The sequence below is a fragment of the Corvus hawaiiensis genome, chromosome 10 (genome assembly GCF_020740725.1).
Source record: "Corvus hawaiiensis isolate bCorHaw1 chromosome 10, bCorHaw1.pri.cur, whole genome shotgun sequence".
NCBI lineage: Eukaryota > Metazoa > Chordata > Aves > Passeriformes > Corvidae > Corvus > Corvus hawaiiensis.
Window position 1 is genome coordinate 28,164,549 of NC_063222.1, and position 17,894 is coordinate 28,182,442.

At 48.6% G+C, this 17,894-nt stretch overlaps 3 protein-coding genes across 3 annotated transcripts in view; 2 read left to right on the forward strand and 1 right to left on the reverse strand.

The window, feature by feature from the left end:
• The window catches only part of MED12L (mediator complex subunit 12L), a 102,201-nt gene that overhangs the window by 23,562 nt on the left and 60,745 nt on the right, over nucleotides 1-17,894 (reverse strand). The window contains exons 16-20 of the mRNA XM_048314678.1: nucleotides 5,157-5,304; nucleotides 4,460-4,578; nucleotides 4,230-4,373; nucleotides 3,521-3,684; nucleotides 2,962-3,093 (exon numbers count right to left, since the gene is read on the reverse strand). Of these exons, the coding sequence (XP_048170635.1) occupies nucleotides 2,962-3,093; nucleotides 3,521-3,684; nucleotides 4,230-4,373; nucleotides 4,460-4,578; nucleotides 5,157-5,304 (707 nt within the window). The remainder of the gene's footprint in view (nucleotides 1-2,961; nucleotides 3,094-3,520; nucleotides 3,685-4,229; nucleotides 4,374-4,459; nucleotides 4,579-5,156; nucleotides 5,305-17,894) is intronic.
• Nucleotides 761-8,515, forward strand: P2RY12 (purinergic receptor P2Y12). Its single transcript, XM_048313922.1, has 3 exons — nucleotides 761-858; nucleotides 6,118-6,379; nucleotides 6,778-8,515. Exons 2-3 carry the CDS (start codon nucleotides 6,289-6,291, stop codon nucleotides 7,812-7,814), a joined length of 1,128 nt encoding a protein of 375 aa, XP_048169879.1. The 5' UTR covers nucleotides 761-858; nucleotides 6,118-6,288; the 3' UTR covers nucleotides 7,815-8,515.
• On the forward strand, nucleotides 10,496-12,264 carry P2RY13 (purinergic receptor P2Y13). The gene is made up of 2 exons (XM_048313923.1): nucleotides 10,496-10,594; nucleotides 11,106-12,264. The coding sequence occupies exons 1-2, from the start codon at nucleotides 10,545-10,547 to the stop codon at nucleotides 12,148-12,150; spliced, it is 1,095 nt and encodes a 364-aa protein (XP_048169880.1). The 5' UTR covers nucleotides 10,496-10,544; the 3' UTR covers nucleotides 12,151-12,264.

Genomic DNA, 17,894 nt, shown 5'->3' on the forward strand with positions numbered 1-17,894 from the left:
GAATGCAAATTTCATACCCAAAATATTCCAAGGAGCATTTGTTTCCAGCATGGGGTTTTACATCACAGGGACAAATTTGACTAATTAGCCCAACTGGGAAGACCTCCTCATCTCTGAAAATAATCAATTAATTGAAGTTAACTTAAAATAAGTGAAAATTTTGGGATTTTTTAGAAGTCCACTGGCCCCAGGATGAAAAGAGAGAGGAAGCACTGGGCATCCTGGAAGGCAGCTGGGACCTGAGAGAGGAGCACCAGGTGTGCCTGGCCAAGGGCTCAGAGGGCAACACCGTGTGACCCTGTCCCCGACAGCCCTGGGGACACCCTGTCCTGCAGCCCTGGGCCCCTCATCACTGCCAGCCCTCAACAGCTGCTCCACATGCTGACACCCCAGGACAGGAGGACGAGGCCATTAGCAGGGTAAATAATTACAAGAAGGACAGTGCCTGATGTGAACCCTCTGCTCTGACAGCCAGTGCAACAGCAAAGACATAAATCCCGTGAGTGGAACACAAACACCCCTCACCAAAACCACCAGGCAGTGAACGGGCACCTGGGCACAGGAACATCCCCAACACCCCAGTGTTTACCCACAGCCACGGTCGCAGAAAGGAAAGCCAAACCCAAAACAACACTGAGCACGGCAAAGCAGCCTCTGAGACAGCACTTGCACCAGAAGCAATGCTGAAGGAGTGGTCAGGAGATAGAATTTTTAAAAAAGTGAAAGAATGATTTAAAAAGAGGAAGCTTAGGGAAGATAAGTAACTGTTCCAGGCACACAAAACCACACACCCCTCCCTCAGTGACACACATTTAGAAGACACTCGAGAGGAGACCAGAGCACAGCAAACCACAGAAGGTGAGTCTCTAAGTGTGAACATTTGTAAATTTTAACTTATCGTTGCTTCAAACTGACTGAGAGAAACAGCTGGGCTTACAGCAGGCTAGAAAGGAGCTGAAAATGTTACTGTGAACATGCAATGGGGTTGGGTGTTTCAAATGTAGCAAGGAGACCAACATGAATGCAATGTTATTACCTTAAATACAGCTGTTTCAAAATGTATACATAAATTTTATTAACAGTTTTCAGGAATTTCTAACTCCATTTGATAAAAAAGAGGTGCTTCCAAACAAGTTCTCTGTATCATATCCTTAATAAATTATTTAATACCTTGTATTATTACTAGACTATTTTGACTTGTTATTGTAGATTAGTGTTAATAAAACTGTTAATTTTTATTGTGTTACTGAACTTTATGTTGTAAGCAGAAAAAATTAACATAGAGCTCAGACACTTGTGTAGTTCTGTATTTCCTATTTCTTTTTCCTAGTGTTTCTGATTAAATGCTACCGCTCCCAGGAGTCTGTAAGCCTATTAAAATATTAAGATTATTACTGAGAAATCCTTTCCTGCTCCCTATGAAATGAAACCACAAATCTGAACTATGCATACCCAAACTAGGAACACAAACCAGGAGGGGAAACAGCAACTGAGGCAGTTTGTGATTCTCATAAGATGTGGATTTGCATCTGAAAGGTTTCCACTCCCCCTTTACAAAGTAAAAGCCAAAAATACAGCATATGGGAACCCAATTCTTTTTAAATTTAAAAATCAAGGAACTGAACATTCAAGCATAAAACTTCACAAACTCAAAACACGTTTGTGCCTCTCCCCGCATCAAAGGAAACCTTCACAGAGAACTACAGCTGCGACAGCTGAGATTTTGCAGGTTTTCCATCCAGCACTGCCTGTACTGCAGCTGAGGTGCCCCAGGAACCCAATCAGGCACCCCCGACCCGCGAAGGCAGCGGGGTGAGAGGGATCCGATGCCGCGGCTGCACCGAGAGCGTCCCGCACTGCGGGCAGAGCAGCCCCTGAGCTGACCCAGACGGGAGAGGGCTCAGCCCCTGCTCCCCGCAGCACAGACCCGGGACGGCACATCCTCTGGGGACCGCACACCCTCCGGGGACCGCACACCCGCCGGGGACCGCACATCCTCTGGGGACCGCACACCCTCCAGGGACCGCACACCCGCCAGGGACCGCACATCCTCTGGGGACCGCACATCCTCCGGGGACCGCACATCCTCCGGGTACTGCACACCCTCCAGGGACCGCACATCCTCCAGGGACCGAACACCCTCCGGGGACCGCACATCCTCCGGGTACCGCACACCCTCCGGGGACCGAACACCCGCCGGGTACCGCACACCCTCCGGGTACCGCACATCCTCTGGGGACCGCACACCCTCCGGGGACCGCACACCCGCCAGGGACCGCACATCCTCTGGGGACCGCACATCCTCCGGGGACCGAACACCCGCCGGGGACCAAACACCCGCCGGGGACCGCACATCCGCCGGGGACCGCACATCCTCCGGGGACCGCACACCCTCCGGGGACCGCACATCCTCCGGGGACCGAACACCCGCCAGGGACCAAACACCCGCCGGGGACCGCACATCCGCCGGGGACCGCACATCCTCCGGGGACCGCACATCCTCCGGGTACTGCACACCCTCCAGGGACCGCACATCCTCCAGGGACCGAACACCCTCCGGGGACCGCACATCCTCCGGGTACCGCACACCCTCCGGGGACCGAACACCCGCCGGGTACCGCACACCCTCCGGGTACCGCACATCCGCCGGGGACCGCACATCCTCCGGGGACCGCACACCCTCCGGGGACCGCACACCCTCCGGGTACCGCACACCCTCCGGGGACCGCACACCCGCCGGGGACCGCACACCCGCCGGGGACTGCCCTGCCCCGCCCCGCCCGAGGCTGCGACGGCACCGCCCGGCCCCGCACGCTGCCCTGGCATGGACAGGGGAACTGCATCAGCGAAGCGAAGGCTGCAAAGGCCACGGCGATTTCCACGGGATGCAAAGTAAAGGGAAACCCCAGTAGCCCGCATCAGTCTGTGCACAGAGGTGAGAGCAATCCCTTCACCACCCACCTGAACAGGTCTCCAAACTTGCTTCTCAGGTGGCTGCAGGACACGTACAGGTCGTAAAGGTAAGCTAAAATGCACCGTTCTGGAGAGGAACACTCAGAAGGATTTACAACGTGCTTCACCACCCCACACAACCTGCAAACAAAACCATCCTGAGTTTGTTCCAATGCACCTGAGAAACGTGTCCCATACTGCCATAGATCATATAAACCCCTCTGTCAGCTGGGGAACGTGACCGACCCTCATCAGGCTGACAGGCTTCATGTGACATTTGGTGTCATCTGTGGCAGAGGCCCTCAGGGAGCCCAGGGCAGAGTGGGGCCAGCGGGCAGGAAATCAAGATGCACAACCCCTCCTGAGCCAAGGCTACAAAGGGTGGGGGTCCCACCAGCCCCAGCAGTGGGGTGCAGCCTGTGGAGGCGAATCATCCTCCCCTCTCCCCTGAGCTCACCTACAGCCCCCCACCAGCACTGCGACACCTGCTCCCACTGCCTGAACCTAAATGCTTTTTCTGCTTAAGAGATACCAAAACACTCTTTGGAAAGGTTCAGGTGCCACCAACCCTTCGAAGACTTGCGCGGTCTGCTCGGAGCTGAGGATGAGGCAGGCGTGGTACCGCCGCAGCACAGCCACGATGCAGACGCACAGTCCCGTGGTGTAGCTCCCAGCCAGGCTGGACGACTTGAGCAGCAGCTCGGCCTCCACCACGCTCAGCTCGTTCAGCAGCTGAGAATACACACAAACAACAAACTGAAAGTAACGCCCAAGTTAGGCACCTGAAACAGGAGCAAGAAAAAAAAAAACATTAAGGATAAACTGTGTGGCAAACAAAAATGCAATTCACTATTCACTAGAGAACAAGGAGCAGTGGGAGCAAAATAAATGGTTAAAGTAGAAAAACCATCCCTCAGAACTACTCAGAAATCCACGGTATTTCAGGCAATCAGATGTATTACTGAGTGATTCGATGGTTCAGTCCAAAACAGCAAAGCCCATCCTAAAATCCTTTGCGTTAAAATAATCTAGAATTTTATTAATTTTGAAAGATTTAAAAATAAAATGCATGTATTGATTCTCCACAACTACCACAGTACAAGAGAATGAGGAAGTGCCCAGCATTCTGTTTCAGAGGACAGGAAACTGAAACAGATACAAGCACATGGCATCAAATCTGAGTAATTTGCAGTCCAGATCTTGGGGTTTTTCTGGCTTCGTAGAAAATGTACTGCAGCTTTGTCCTGACATAACTCCCCAAAATGAACTCTGCTCACCTGTACTGCAAAGTCTATAAGTCCATTGATGTTCAGTGCTGGCTCCATGAGATCGAAGATGAGCTGGATGTGGTGAGCCAAGGGCAGGTGGTATGATGTTCCTGAGGCAAAGCTAGTGATCTGCTCGAGGACATTGCTGGAGATCTGGGAAAAGGAACATCAAAAGTCCGATGTGACTGAGGGCTCCTCAGGTACAGCAGCACTCTGAAGGTCACCATTTGCCACAGTACCTGAGATGTCACCTGATGTTGATCGAAATAGGACAACTGCTGCAGTTTTGTGAACACGGTCTCCAGGGTTGGAAACGCCTCTGGTTTGTTCTTCCTGGCCTTCTGTCCTTCATCCTCAACTGAACAGATATAAAAGGTTATATAAAATTATCAGTAATTTTATATTTAATGGAGCCCTAGCAGGTTTAGATTGTCACTGACTTAAAAGACAATAAAAATCTTAGTAAGTTTTACTCATGACTACACAAACCCTACTTGCCCCAATTTTCCATTATAATTGGGACAGATACACCAGAGCATGGAGCACTGTCAGAGCTACTGCGAGGTTATCCCAGTGCGAAGAGGTGACACCCCAGAAAAGCTGCAAGCAGTCACTCAGTGCTACAGGAGGCCAGGGACATGCATCACTCACATTCCAGGCTTTAGCCCAACACAAGTTTGTTTGCAGCCAGTTGCTACAAGGGAAAACTGAGGTTTCTGGCAGTGGTGGCCGCTGGTCATCCCACAGCCCCGTGGGGCAGGACAGCAGCCCCTGCCTGTGCTGCAGGGCTCTGCTCAGCCCGTCTCCCAGTGACTGCCAAGCGCTGGAAAACCAAATTATGGGATGACGTGCACGGCTCCAGACAATATGCTGAGCACCTCACAGCTCCTGTGAGCTTCACTACCAGTGACCCAACAGCAGTGTTAGAGCATTTACCACCCATTTCTGTAGTGCTCTTCTTGTTCAGGATTTTGAGGATGTCCTTGGTAATCTTCTTCAGCTGATGCTTTGCTTCATCACGCTCCTTACCCACACCATAAAGGAGAATCATGCGCTGGTTACACTCATGGCTTGAGGATTCATCCTGAAAAGGGCAGATACAAGTGAAGTCTCTTTGCCTGTCCCTGTCATCACCTACGGAAACCTAAGCAACCCAGAGTGCGGCAAACAACTGACTCCAACACAAAAACATCTCCCGTGGCTGTCACCAGGGAGGAAACAGTGCCAAAGGGAATCACTGAAGAGTGGTGTAAAAGCACAGTTGGGAAAATGCAATCTGCTATTATGAATTCCGTGTGTATCTACAAGGACAGAGTCAGAGGATGCAAATGGATGCCCCTCCAAACTGCTCCCTGGATCAATATTCTGCAGCAGATCAGTAAATAGAAGACAGATGTTTAGAAACTCTGTGACACTACATACAAATCTTTGAAAAAAAAGATGCAGCCCAACTCCTAAAGTTCTGTCTTGCACATCCCAAAGAAATTGAAATATGTGTAGTTTATTTCATTGCAACTGTTTATACTTAGTCTTTCAGTTAAATGTATATATCATACAATGTTGACATACTGTATGTAGCTTAAAAACTTGAAGCACTGCTCTACAAAATCACACAAGGTAAAAATATTTCCTTCAGTAATAACCTTCTCCAAAGTAACCAATCACTACTTCTTTCAAGTGCTTTAAAAGTTTTAAGAAACAAGTCTGTGTACAGGAATAACACTAAGGAATCACAAGGCCAAAGGGGCCGACGGGAATGCAGCTCTGCGCGCAGAAAAGTTGCACCATCTGACAAATCCCCGTTCCCTTTACAAATAGTGCCTCTGAGAGTCAGTGAAAGGCAGGAAGTAAAACACTAATTATTTCTTAAAATTTCATTTCTCTCTCTTTTCTGCAGAAAACAGAAGCAGAAGCTCATAGTGCATCACCTGCAATCTGCAGCTGTCACTGGCTAAGAAACCAGTTCACAACCACAGGAAGGTCTCAGCCTCAGGGCTGGGATGCTCAGCTGCTCCTCCCGCCTCTCCCTGCTCCGAGGGATTCCACAGGAACACTCCTGCCCACTCCCATGGTGAAGAGCTGGAGGGACTGCCAAGGACCCCCCCTCACTGACCCCAGCTTCCACCGCAGGGAACACCCACATTCCTCCGCTTCTCCCGGTACCCTTCCCTTGGCTTTTGGGGGGAGAATGTGTCCCTGCTCAGGGAGGGCTTGTTCCAATAGGATTGGACTTGGCAGATGAACCTGTTTCATTCTTCAAAGCAAAAGCCAATTTTTTCTACCTTATAGGAAGAAATAAATCTTTGCCAGGGATGTGGGCATCAGCTGAGGCACATCAGCTCCCCCGAGTGCCTGTTTTACACAGGCAGAGCCCAGACAGAGATACAGTCACATAAACAACCACATCGCTACACACCTGAGAGTTGCCCTGGCCCAGCCAGGGCCCCACCCGCTGAGTGCATTTGTTCACAACACGATTCAAAGCTGACTGAAAAGGCTGAAGCCTCATAAAAGATAAAACTCACAATTTCTTTTGGTTTTCTGTTTGTTTCTCCAGGGAGAGGGAATACCACAGTGCAAATGAAAGCCACAACCCAATTCAGCTCCTCCAGGAATGACAGCAACTGCACCAGTGACAGCAGGATCAGCCAAGTCATCTTCCCTTTACTCTACACGTTTCTGTTCCTGGTGGGGATCACCATGAATAGCCTGGCAATGTGGGTCTTCTTTAAAATATCCAGTAAATCCAACTTCATCATCTTCCTCAAGAACACTGTAATTTCTGACCTCCTCATGATCTTGACTTTTCCATTTAAGATCCTCAGTGACGCAAAGCTGGTATCCTGGGTCTTGCGAGGGTTTGTGTGCCAGGTCACCCAGGTTGTGTTTTACTTCACCATGTACATCAGCATCTTGTTTCTTGGTCTGATAACTATTGATCGCTATCAGAAAGCCACCTCACCATTCAGAACATCAACTCCACGGAGTCTTTTAGCTGCCAAGATCCTATCCACAGCAATCTGGGTATCAATGTTTGCTCTCTCGTTACCCAACATGATTTTAACTAATAAGAAGAAAACAGCCAAGAACGTAAGGAAGTGTGCTCTCCTGAAATCAGAGTTTGGCTTAGTCTGGCATGAAATTGTAAACTACATTTGCCAGTTCATCTTCTGGGTTAACTTAGCAGTCATAGTGGTATGTTACATCCTCATCAGCAAGGAACTGTACAAATCCTATAAAAGGACACGATGCACAGGGAAAGCATCCAAGAAGACTGTCAATCTCAAGGTTTTCATAATCATTGCTGTGTTCTTTATTTGTTTTGTGCCATTCCACTTTACCAGAATCCCCTACACCTTGAGCCAAACGAGAGATGTGTTTGACTGCTCTGCTCAGAACACCCTGTTCTACCTGAAGGAGACCACACTGTGGCTGACGTCCCTCAATGCCTGCCTGGACCCATTCATATACTTTTTCCTTTGCAAATCATTTAGGAAATCCTTGCTAGACATGCTGTGCAAGCACATGGCAGGGCTCGGAGCACGGACAAAGGAGCAGAACGAGGGGGATGACACAGACGAGACGCCGCTCTAGAACTCAGGACTCCACACACCCCTTCCTGGCCACACACGTTTATTGAGAGTGGAAGGAGCACAAATCCATGAAGCGTATCTAGAACTTCACCAACTTCTTTAGAAACAGTCCTGCAGATGAAGCATGAGCACCCTGGAACCACCACCACTGGTTGCAAAACTAGAAAGCTTAAATAACAGGAGTCCCCCTGCCCCCAACCTCCATCCTTGCCAAAACAGGAGCTCCCCTGACCCCAACCATGTCTGTCAGAACTGCTGGGAAGAATCTGAACTTAAAGGTGGAACTGTGAGGAAAACTTAAAACAGAATCATGAAATGCTACAGATGATATCGTGAACTGTAAAGATTTTGCAGAAACAGCTAAACTTGGGGAGAGTGAAGTCCATGAAAACACAGGATCTGAGAAATGCAGATAAATCCACAGGAGATGTGATTTTTCAATACAGGGAGTTGTCACCTTGTATGCAACGGGCAGACAAACAGAAACCCAGGCCAGATGTAGAGCAGCCATTTGTGCAAATTTTTGGTAACAGAATAACACTCGGCTTATCTCATTCTATGCTTGCAGTTCCTAATCCATTGACCAGTAATTAATAGTTGTACGTCAGAGGAAATTATTTCATAATCAGGCTTATCTTGATATGAATTAAACCCCCAGCTCCTTCCCCTTACTACATAAATAAACAAATCTGTATATTTTCACAGAGAAGAATATATTATATTAGAAAACATACGAAGACTCGATTTACATCATACTGAGATCTTGGGGAAAGATAGGCTCATGGTAACTTCTTTACTGATGATTAAGGGCAGCTTTTTTCACTATACAAAATACTCAACCACTTCCCCTTTTGCATTTGGAAAACTTGAAAAAAAAACAGGGAAGTATCTTCAAGTACATGACATTTTGAGGTATCACAACAATTGCACATGAAATAGATTGTGGGCTATTGGAATAAATTGTGGTTCATTTATCAGCACTTGCAAACAGCTCCAATTGAGCAGCATGGGTCACTGTTACACGAGAGCTCATTCTGCCAAAGCCATTGCCTGTCCACCCTTCCTGGTACGTGTCCCTGCCTGCCAGGGCACTTCTACAACTGAAACCCAATTTCCCAAGAAGTTAAAAGGCAGCTCACTTGTTGCTCACTTGCTGCCACACTCGGCCTTGGGGTCTGTGCCTCTCTGATAACCCGCTGGGATGAATTAACCCTTCCACAAATTGTTTCATGCCCTGCTCGTGCTGGTCCCTGCTCCAGCTGATACAATCAGTAGCTGGGTTCTATCACAGAGCTCAGGACACCAGGATTTCCCTGGAAACAGTGTCCAGCCACCCTGGAGCATGCTCCCCCATCAGCCCACAGGCACCAGGCCAGATCAGCTCCCATTAATGCCCAGGGAGGGAAGTGCCAAATGCCCCACTCCCACCCAGTACTCACTCCATGCATTTTTTGCACCTACACATGGAGAGAGAGCGGCAATTACCCAGGAGCTGCTTTCCCTGATCCGGTGAGCTGTCCAGACAACAGACACACCTGTCCCCCAGAGCCACCACTGCTGGGGTATGCAGAGGTACATGGTACCTGCTGCCTCTGACAGCTGGGAACAGCATCAAGAACTCAGCTTGGAAGACAACATGGAAGGCACTGCCTTGGACATCAGTCCTGGGGCATTGCAGTGGACTGTGACCCCCTTACACAGTCACCAGGGGGTGAACAGAAGCCAGGTCGGGCAGCCAGGGACACATCACACTGATGGCAGTGCTGAGGGTGAGCTTCATCCCAGCCATCCTCAAGGCTGTTTGCTCTCAACAGCCGTTTAACACTGACACCAGCACCTACATTAACCAAAATGTCCCAGGTACTGATGCACAAACTACCTGTCACAGCTGCAGCCTGAGCACCTCATGAAGCAATCCACGGCTGTCCCAGGAAACCGCCTGAACACGAGCCACTTACCACACAGCAGCGAGCCCTGAGCCAGAGCTGTCACATGAGCAGGCAGGAATAAACTTACACAAACAGCTCTGTTCACAGAGAAACGCACCGAATTTCAGCATTATACCCAACAAACACATCATCAATCCACAGCTTCCCACACAGCAGTAGCTCCTGCCAGGACCAGAAAGTGGCTGTAAGTGGCACAGTGCCTACACAGGCCAAAATAAACCAGGAATCCATTCTGGAGATCCAAAGTCAAGCTCAGGTCCATGTGTCAGTAATACCAGGCTGCAGGGAGAGGGGGCAGTCCCTGAGCATGTTGGTGCACATGGTTTTGGAGCTGAGCACCCACTGTAAGGTGGCTCTGAGCAGACTCCTGTCACATATTGGCAATGACTAGTGCCATCCAGAACATGGAATTCACACACAAACAACAGCTAGGAGCTACATTTGAGGATTATCATCGAACGCTGTCAGGAAACACTCTGTGTTTGTTCATCCTACCAGTGCAGGTGTAGCACTGTCCACGCACACACAAACCCAAAAATAGGTCTGTCTTGAGGGACAGGGTCAGGTTTCCTTTTCTCGTTTAGGAGAAGATGGTCTGCTTTCTCATACAGAGCAAGGGGAAGAGACAAAAGCAATAGCAAATATTACTAACTCAGGCGACACGTGAAAATGAGGAAGGAAACCACACATCACACCAACAGAAAAAGTCTCATCTTTCTACACATTTCCCCACTCTTAATACTTTGCTCGAGGCTTCTGCTGGCAGAGGAACAGCGGATGAGATGGGGACAGCCACAGAGGCCTCTGCAACAGCTGCGGCAGGTTTGTCCAGGTACTTGCACGGTCGGAGTGTTCAGGGGGTGTGACGGGGTGCTCAGGGCTGAGGGCCACCTGTGTGCATCTGACCTTGGAAATGCTACCTAAAGCTGTGCTGAGAAAGGAAAACAGCGGGTGCTTGGAAAGAATTACGAGAAGTCACTTACCCAGAAGTGGCTAGCTTTTGGGCCATGGCTCTTGACATTTCTATTCAATGCTAAAATACATTTCTATGGAAAGACCAATGGTGCTCCAGGCAATCTGCTCTTATACCCTGCTATGACATTACCCTAGACCTCCAGAATAAGTATGAACCTTTCTAACTTTCCAGTGGATGTTAGCTTATAAGCAATCTAAATTTCTGCAAAGATTTAGATTTTCCATGAATCAGAAGAGAAATTGGTTGGTCTGTTTAACGTATGCTCAGGTTTTGTGTTCATTCATGCAAACCTGCTGTCACTGCAAGAACATGTAATACTACATACAGAAGGTTATGTTTTGTGTTCTCTCCCTCCTTTTCGCCCAAGTCTACTTCAAACGATGGGAGATTCTGCAAACACGAGCATTGTTGGTAACACCAGTGGAGCACCCTCCTCTGCACAGTGCCCCCGCGACACCACCATCACCCACCTGCTCTTCCCAGTGCTGTACACACTCATCTTCCTCCTGGGACTCACACTGAATAGCCTGGCTTGCTGGGCTTTCTTCCACATTCCAAGCACATCAACTTTCATTGTCTACTTGAAAAATATCTTAGTTTCTGATTTTATAATGACCCTGATGCTTCCTCTGAAGATCCTGACAGACTCTGGCCTGGGACCATGGCAGCTCAAAGCCTTTGTCTGCCGCTTCTCAGCCGTAATATTCTACGACACCATGTACATTAGCATAGTGCTGCTCGGGCTCATTGCTTTCGACAGATTTCTCAAGATTGTGAGACCTTTTGGGAAGTTCTGGGTGCAAAATCTGACCTCAGCAAAGATCTTCGCAAGTCTGGTCTGGCTCTTTTTCCTGGCTCTCTCTCTCCCCAATGTGATCTTGTCCAACAAGATAGCGACGCCCCAGTCCGTGAGGAAGTGCGCCTCCTTGAAGAGTTACCTCGGACTCAAATGGCACGAAGCCGTCAACTACATCTGTCAGTTCATCTTCTGGACTGTCCTCATCCTCATGTTGCTCTTTTATATAATTATTGCCAAAAAGGTGTATGAGTCTTACATAAAAACCCAGAAGAAAGGCAACAAAAGCGAAAAACGGATCAAGGGGAAAGTATTCATCATTTTTACTGTGTTCTTCTTATGCTTTGCCCCCTTCCACTTCAGCAGGGTCCCCTACACCCTGAGCCAAACAAGTGCCCACATGGACTGCCGCCTGCAGAACCAGCTCTTCGTGGCCAAAGAGAGCACACTGTGGCTGGCAGCCACCAACATCTGCATGGACCCCCTGATCTACATGTTCCTGTGCAGGCCCTTTGTGGAGAAGGTGTTGTACAGGAGGGTAAAGACTCTTCAGAGAATGGTCCAGACAAACCCAAAAACTGAACTGGACACACAAGTGTCTCCTACTGAGTCTTGATTCTGCAGCTGCACGCTCTACTCTGCACGTTCATAGAGAACTTGAAAAATAGTTTGGTTTACTTCTGCTGAAGAACACAAAAGGGTATTTGCCAAGTAATATAAATACTCAATAAATGCAGCAAAATAGATTTTCTATGTATACTCACTGCATAGCCTTAATGGGCAAAAGGCTCTCGCTCAAACTGCCTAAGACAATCCACAGGTTAATTCTCTCTGCTTTAAACTAAAACAACTCACTTGCTAACACCTGAGCAGCTCACTGACTCCACCTGCTTCCAAGGGCAATTCAGCTTTCTTGGGGATTAAACCCCAGAGCTGCTGACTGTGTATGTCAGTAATTCCTACCCTGAGTGTCAGCTTGGCTACACATCAACAGTAGGGAAGAGGAGGAACAGAGGGATGGACACAGTCCCTTCCCATCCTCCTCACCTCTCTCACACATGTAATTACTTTCCTACCACCCACACTGTTTCACCATCCTTCCTCTCTGCTCCCAGCAGGACTTTGGTGGAGGACAGTGTTGGCAATATCCCAGTTGCCCCCAGTACATGCTCCTCGTCCGGGCGAGCAGAGCACCCAGGACTGAGTCCCCCACAAAGGGGGCCCCAGAGCCAGGTGGGGCTCAGCCCCACCCCACCATTCACCAGAGAGGAACACCCAGGGACGTCCCCTCGGTGGCATGTTCACCCTTCCCAGTCCCAACAACAGGCAAAGAGAAGGGAGCAAGGAACACTGCCTGAGCCTCCCCATCCAGAGAATCCCTCTCCACCCAGCTCACCAGAGCACTCACAGAGCTCTCCCTTGGCTATCCCACAGGGACCGTCCCTGGAGAGAAACTACTTTCTAATCCAAAATTCTGGAATTTATGTTACTATTTCAAGGCAGCAGTGTCCCTTATCCCAACCATCCCTTCTCCTCCAGCTCTGCTGCCAGCTTTGCGCTCTCTCACACGTGCCAGACACTTTGATCACCACTTGAGTGCTGTTTTTAGAAATTCATTGTTTACAGCAGCCTAATCCAATCCAGCAGGTTGCTCCATACAGCTTGATTTTTTCAAAGCTGTTGTACATTGCTGTGCATGAATTACATCTGACTCTGGGGTTCCCCAGCCTCTGCCACATAGGAAGATGTATGTCTCATTTAGCAACTTCTACCCACTCCATCTTCTTCACCAGGCATGTTACATACCTTCCACAGCTGTAACATCCTTCCTAACTGGAAACTGAACTAATCCCCAATCAGCTTTCAATTAGTTCTGAATTTCCCTATAAATCAGTGTTATCTCAGCCATTGTCCACCTCTCAGATTAAATGCTGTTGCATTAAAGGCTCTCCCCACACACATACGCTGTTAAAAGGATTAACTTTGCTCCTTTAGGAAAAGCAAATATAATAAATTCTTAGCTGCTGAAATAGCCACCACTTCAGTAACTGCTTAGAGGAACATACAGGAGGCTGGAAATGTTCCTCTCAACCTGCTGACACAGTGTGACAATTAACAGAGAGGCCTGAGCTAAACACTGGGAGAAGAGGGTCTGTAAACCAGCTGTGACCTTCCACCAGGCAGGTGCCCACTGAAATCTGTGCTCCCAAACCTCGGATGTGTCAGGGAGGAATTCAGGACAAAACTCTCCATCCATCTCAGTCCTCCCTCTTCCTTCTGAATCACACCAGCACAGCTAACACAGAGGTCCCAAGGACTCCCCACACTGACTGCATCCAGCTCTGGATTTACAGAGCAGTGTGGCAGTGAGAAACTAAGAAAATGCTGAAGAACAGAAATTCCTTTTATTTTCTGATTTCTGCTTGTGATTGAGGCTCATCCAACGCTGTGCACACACACTGGCAGCACACGAAGTTCAGTGCTGAGAGCCTGTGTGTTAGGGTGGGTGTAACCACAAAATGGGATGAGTTGGTCCTTAAATAAAGGGTGTGCCAAAGGTTTCTGAGGAGTCTTAATCATCTGTTTTTCAGCTGCTGCTTCTTAGGTAGGTAAAAGGGAGCCAAAGGTACCAAACTGTAGCAAAGAAGTGAAGGTGACTGCAAGGACAGAACACCTGCTTGATCCACTTAGGGGAAAAAAGTCCCTGAATTCTAACACTTGGGATTTTGCACATTTCTCTACACAGTTTTAGATCACTGCCTCCAGACGGAGTAAAAATCGTAACAGTTAAAATGCCTCAAAGTTTAGGTCTCTGCTTTTTAAGGGTCAAAGAAATAACCAAAGCAGTATTTTGTTTTGCATGTGACCAAACAGAGCCATGTTTGGAGAGCACATCTCCCTTGGCAGGAAGCCCGGAGTACAGGGAGAGACCACAGCATGCCATGGAGCCCCTTCACTGGGCTCCCCAGCTTCCTTTAGTGCAGCCAAGAGATTTATGGAACTCAGCAAAGTTTACCAGCATATTCAACACAGCAGTCACCATTTTTCCAAACCTGATTTTCCTCCCAACCCACTGAGAATGTGCTGGTTCTGCCCTGAGCAAAACCCTTGCTGTTACCTGACACAGCAGCCGTACAGGACAGCAAACACGTGCACCATTCCCACCTCACCTGTGCTCACTCCAGCCCATCACACCATGAGGCAGCAGCAGGGCTCTCCCTTCCCGCAGACAAATGCTCCCTTGCATGGCTTGTCCTCACTCCAGACAACCTAGAAACTGAAAACTGGCATGAGACCTTCAGCCTGTTAGCAGAAATGACTCTTGTCCCGGGTTCCCACAGGCCAGTTCCACACAGGAAGTACTGACACTTGTCCTAAACATCTCTACAGGTTGTTGGGTTCCTGAAAATGGAACTACAGGGCACTCAGCAGTTGAGTTTTATAGGAAATCACTTCTTTGGGTACATGAATTTTTTATTTTACTTGTGTTTCAGAAAAAGGAAGTATTTTATACCCTCACCTAACACATGCATCCTCCAGTCTTTGGACTGCCTCTCCTCAGGGGTACTGCATAATTCCTTAGTGCCCAGAGACAAACTGCTCTTCAGAGACATCCTGACCCTTGGCACAGCTACACACATCCCTCCATACAGGCTCCCACCGTTCTGAGCACTGAGAAAACTCTCATAAGACACAGCAGTGCTTCAATTAATTAGAAATGCAAACCAACTATTTGCATGGTGAACAAGAGCTGGGCAGACAAGTCAAGCAGCCAGGGTATGACCCACAGGATGGCACACACACAGAGCCAGCAGGGCATAGGGCAGGACTGAAGGCACCAGGACAGACCTGAGCCTACAGACAGGATCAGCCAGCCAAGGCCTGGAACTACAGGTTCCCTATCAGCACACTGTGAGCAACTTGAGGATAGAGGGAAAAAGAACTGAGCTTTTAAAGTCAGGTCTTAATTAGATACTTTCCTCCTTCCTTTCCTGTTAGTGACAGGCATCACACAGTGACTGGAGTAATCCACATCAGGAAAGGGGAAATGTCAGCTCTTCTAAGACTCTTCTCCTGACAAAACCACCTTCACATCTGCAGCTGTAGGGCTGGAGGATCCTCCCCGTGTTGCAAGCTCTGATCTTGCTGACTCTTTTCTGCTTAAAAAACAGAAACAGCCAGTCCTGTGCATTACCCAGGTGATGAATCTGCTTTAACATAACCTTGCAGTTCACATTGCTAAATATGGCAGTGAAGACGTTTTAGAATGAAGCAAGGCAGTAATTGCTGTAATAACATTGTTCAGGCTCTTATGAAATCCAAGAGTTGCTCTCTAATCATCAAAACACAAAAAGGGATATCCAGCCTTTAAATAATGTGAACAATAGTGAAGTTACAAGTTACCTTCAGCTTTTCTTTACATCAGACCTTCACATTTCTTCCGTGCTGTTTTTACGACAAGCTCCCCACATTTCAGTGTTTCATGTGTCAGCTCGTCCTGACCTGCTCCAGCCTGGGAGCAGCCAACAACACGTCTGCGTTGGAGCCTGCTCGGGGATGCCAGGGCACTGGGTTCTAACCCATCGTGTTTTACTGGTACACCAAAATACAGAGATTTTTTTAAAAAGTTGATGTGCCTTTGCACCATATTCAAAAAATAAACAAACTAAAACCCCATTCTGGTCCAGCTTTTATTTATTATTTGACCATTACTAACACACTGGTTTTGGTGTGTGCACTCTACTCCCAGAGTGCCAAATCCTAAACACTTGGGTCTCTGTAAGCAATTAAATTACATTTTTCAAACATTTCAGTTTCCACTTTCAATTTCTTCTCTTTCCCCACAGCACACGCTGCTGCACTGGTCCTCAGACCCCAGCCTGAGAAACCACCAGCACCGGCAGCATTGAAAAACAGCAGCACAAATGTAGGCATCACGTGCTGCTGTGCCGTGTCTGGACCACAGGCCTGAGACCACAGGAGCATTCCCGGGAGGCCAGCTGTTCCCCTGACAGGGATGCAGGAACTCTGCTCTGCAGCCAGGACACAGCACTGGGTCTGGAGCACCTGGCTCTGGAGCATGCACCTCATGCAGGGCAAAGTCGAGCGTGGAGGGGATTGTTCCAGGAGGGTATGAACCCCCTACACACCCTCTGACTTTTGTTCCCCTATCTCCAACAGGCAGCTGCCAAACCCTGGAGCATGAGGGACAGCTGAAAGGAGGTGAAATGGAGGCTGGCACACACCGCCCTGCACAGCCATGTGCAAGGTGTGAGCAAGGCATGGGCTTCATCAGGTCTCCTCTCCCTATCTGCAGGGAAAGGCTTCTCCATCCTCAGGGGGTGCCATGTGCCTGCAACAGAGACCATCTGTTGGTCTGGGTCTACTGTCAGGATATCCAGCTCCTGGGATGAGTTTGGCAGCCTGTGACAATAAAGCTGAAAATACAACAGAGTGAAGCTGTGTTCCTACAGCTCCATCTGCATGGGTTTGCTTTGCCTTGCAAAAGCTGCTCTTCAAAGGCGAGCTGTGCCAGCAGTCTCCTGTGATCAGGGACTGCGCCTGATTCAAGGGAGAGGTCCTGAGGCAAGAGGAAATTTTACAGTCTGCCCACAAGGAGAAATGTGGGATTTAGCACAGGGTTCCCTGGACAGAGGCCAGAGGAAGCTGCTCAGCACTGCGGGGGCAGCAAGTGGGTCCTGCTCTGGCTTGGCCCCTCACAGGCTCCGTGCAGCTGACAGGGCTCCTGTGCAGAGGGGTGTCCAGTCTCAGCAGAGGGGGACTAGGGCTCAGCCCCTCAGATACTTGAGACAAAAAACCCAAACGTGTACAGAACAGTCCAAGCAGAACAGACAGAAAAAGGCCTTGGCAGCCACTGCTCTCAGAGCACTGAGATTATTTTTCTTTTTTCCCTGAATTTTTAATGAGGGAGATGGAGATTTCCTTTTTTTAAAGAAGGCAGCAGAAATGGGATATGACCCACTTCATCCTCCAGTGACATGAAGCAGAACTTTGTCCCAATAGAACAGTCCCAATATAATATGTCCCAGTTTTGCCCCATGATTATTTCAGTGCTCTAAAGGCACTAAATAGTCTGACATATGTAAACATATGTACAGCCAGGACCACTGAGGGCAGGGCTGTGAGAGGCAGTGGGCTCAGTCGGTCCTAAGGAGCACCATGGCAGGAACAGACACTCGGGTCATTTTAGCTGCAATACTGAGGGACAGACTAGCGTTCTACTTTCATTCTCCACATTATTTAGAAGGGAGGATCTGTTCAAAGCACAACACTAAAGATAATCTAAATATAATCAAATTAATAATTGACAAGATGATCTGATTAGTAGATATTCTCATC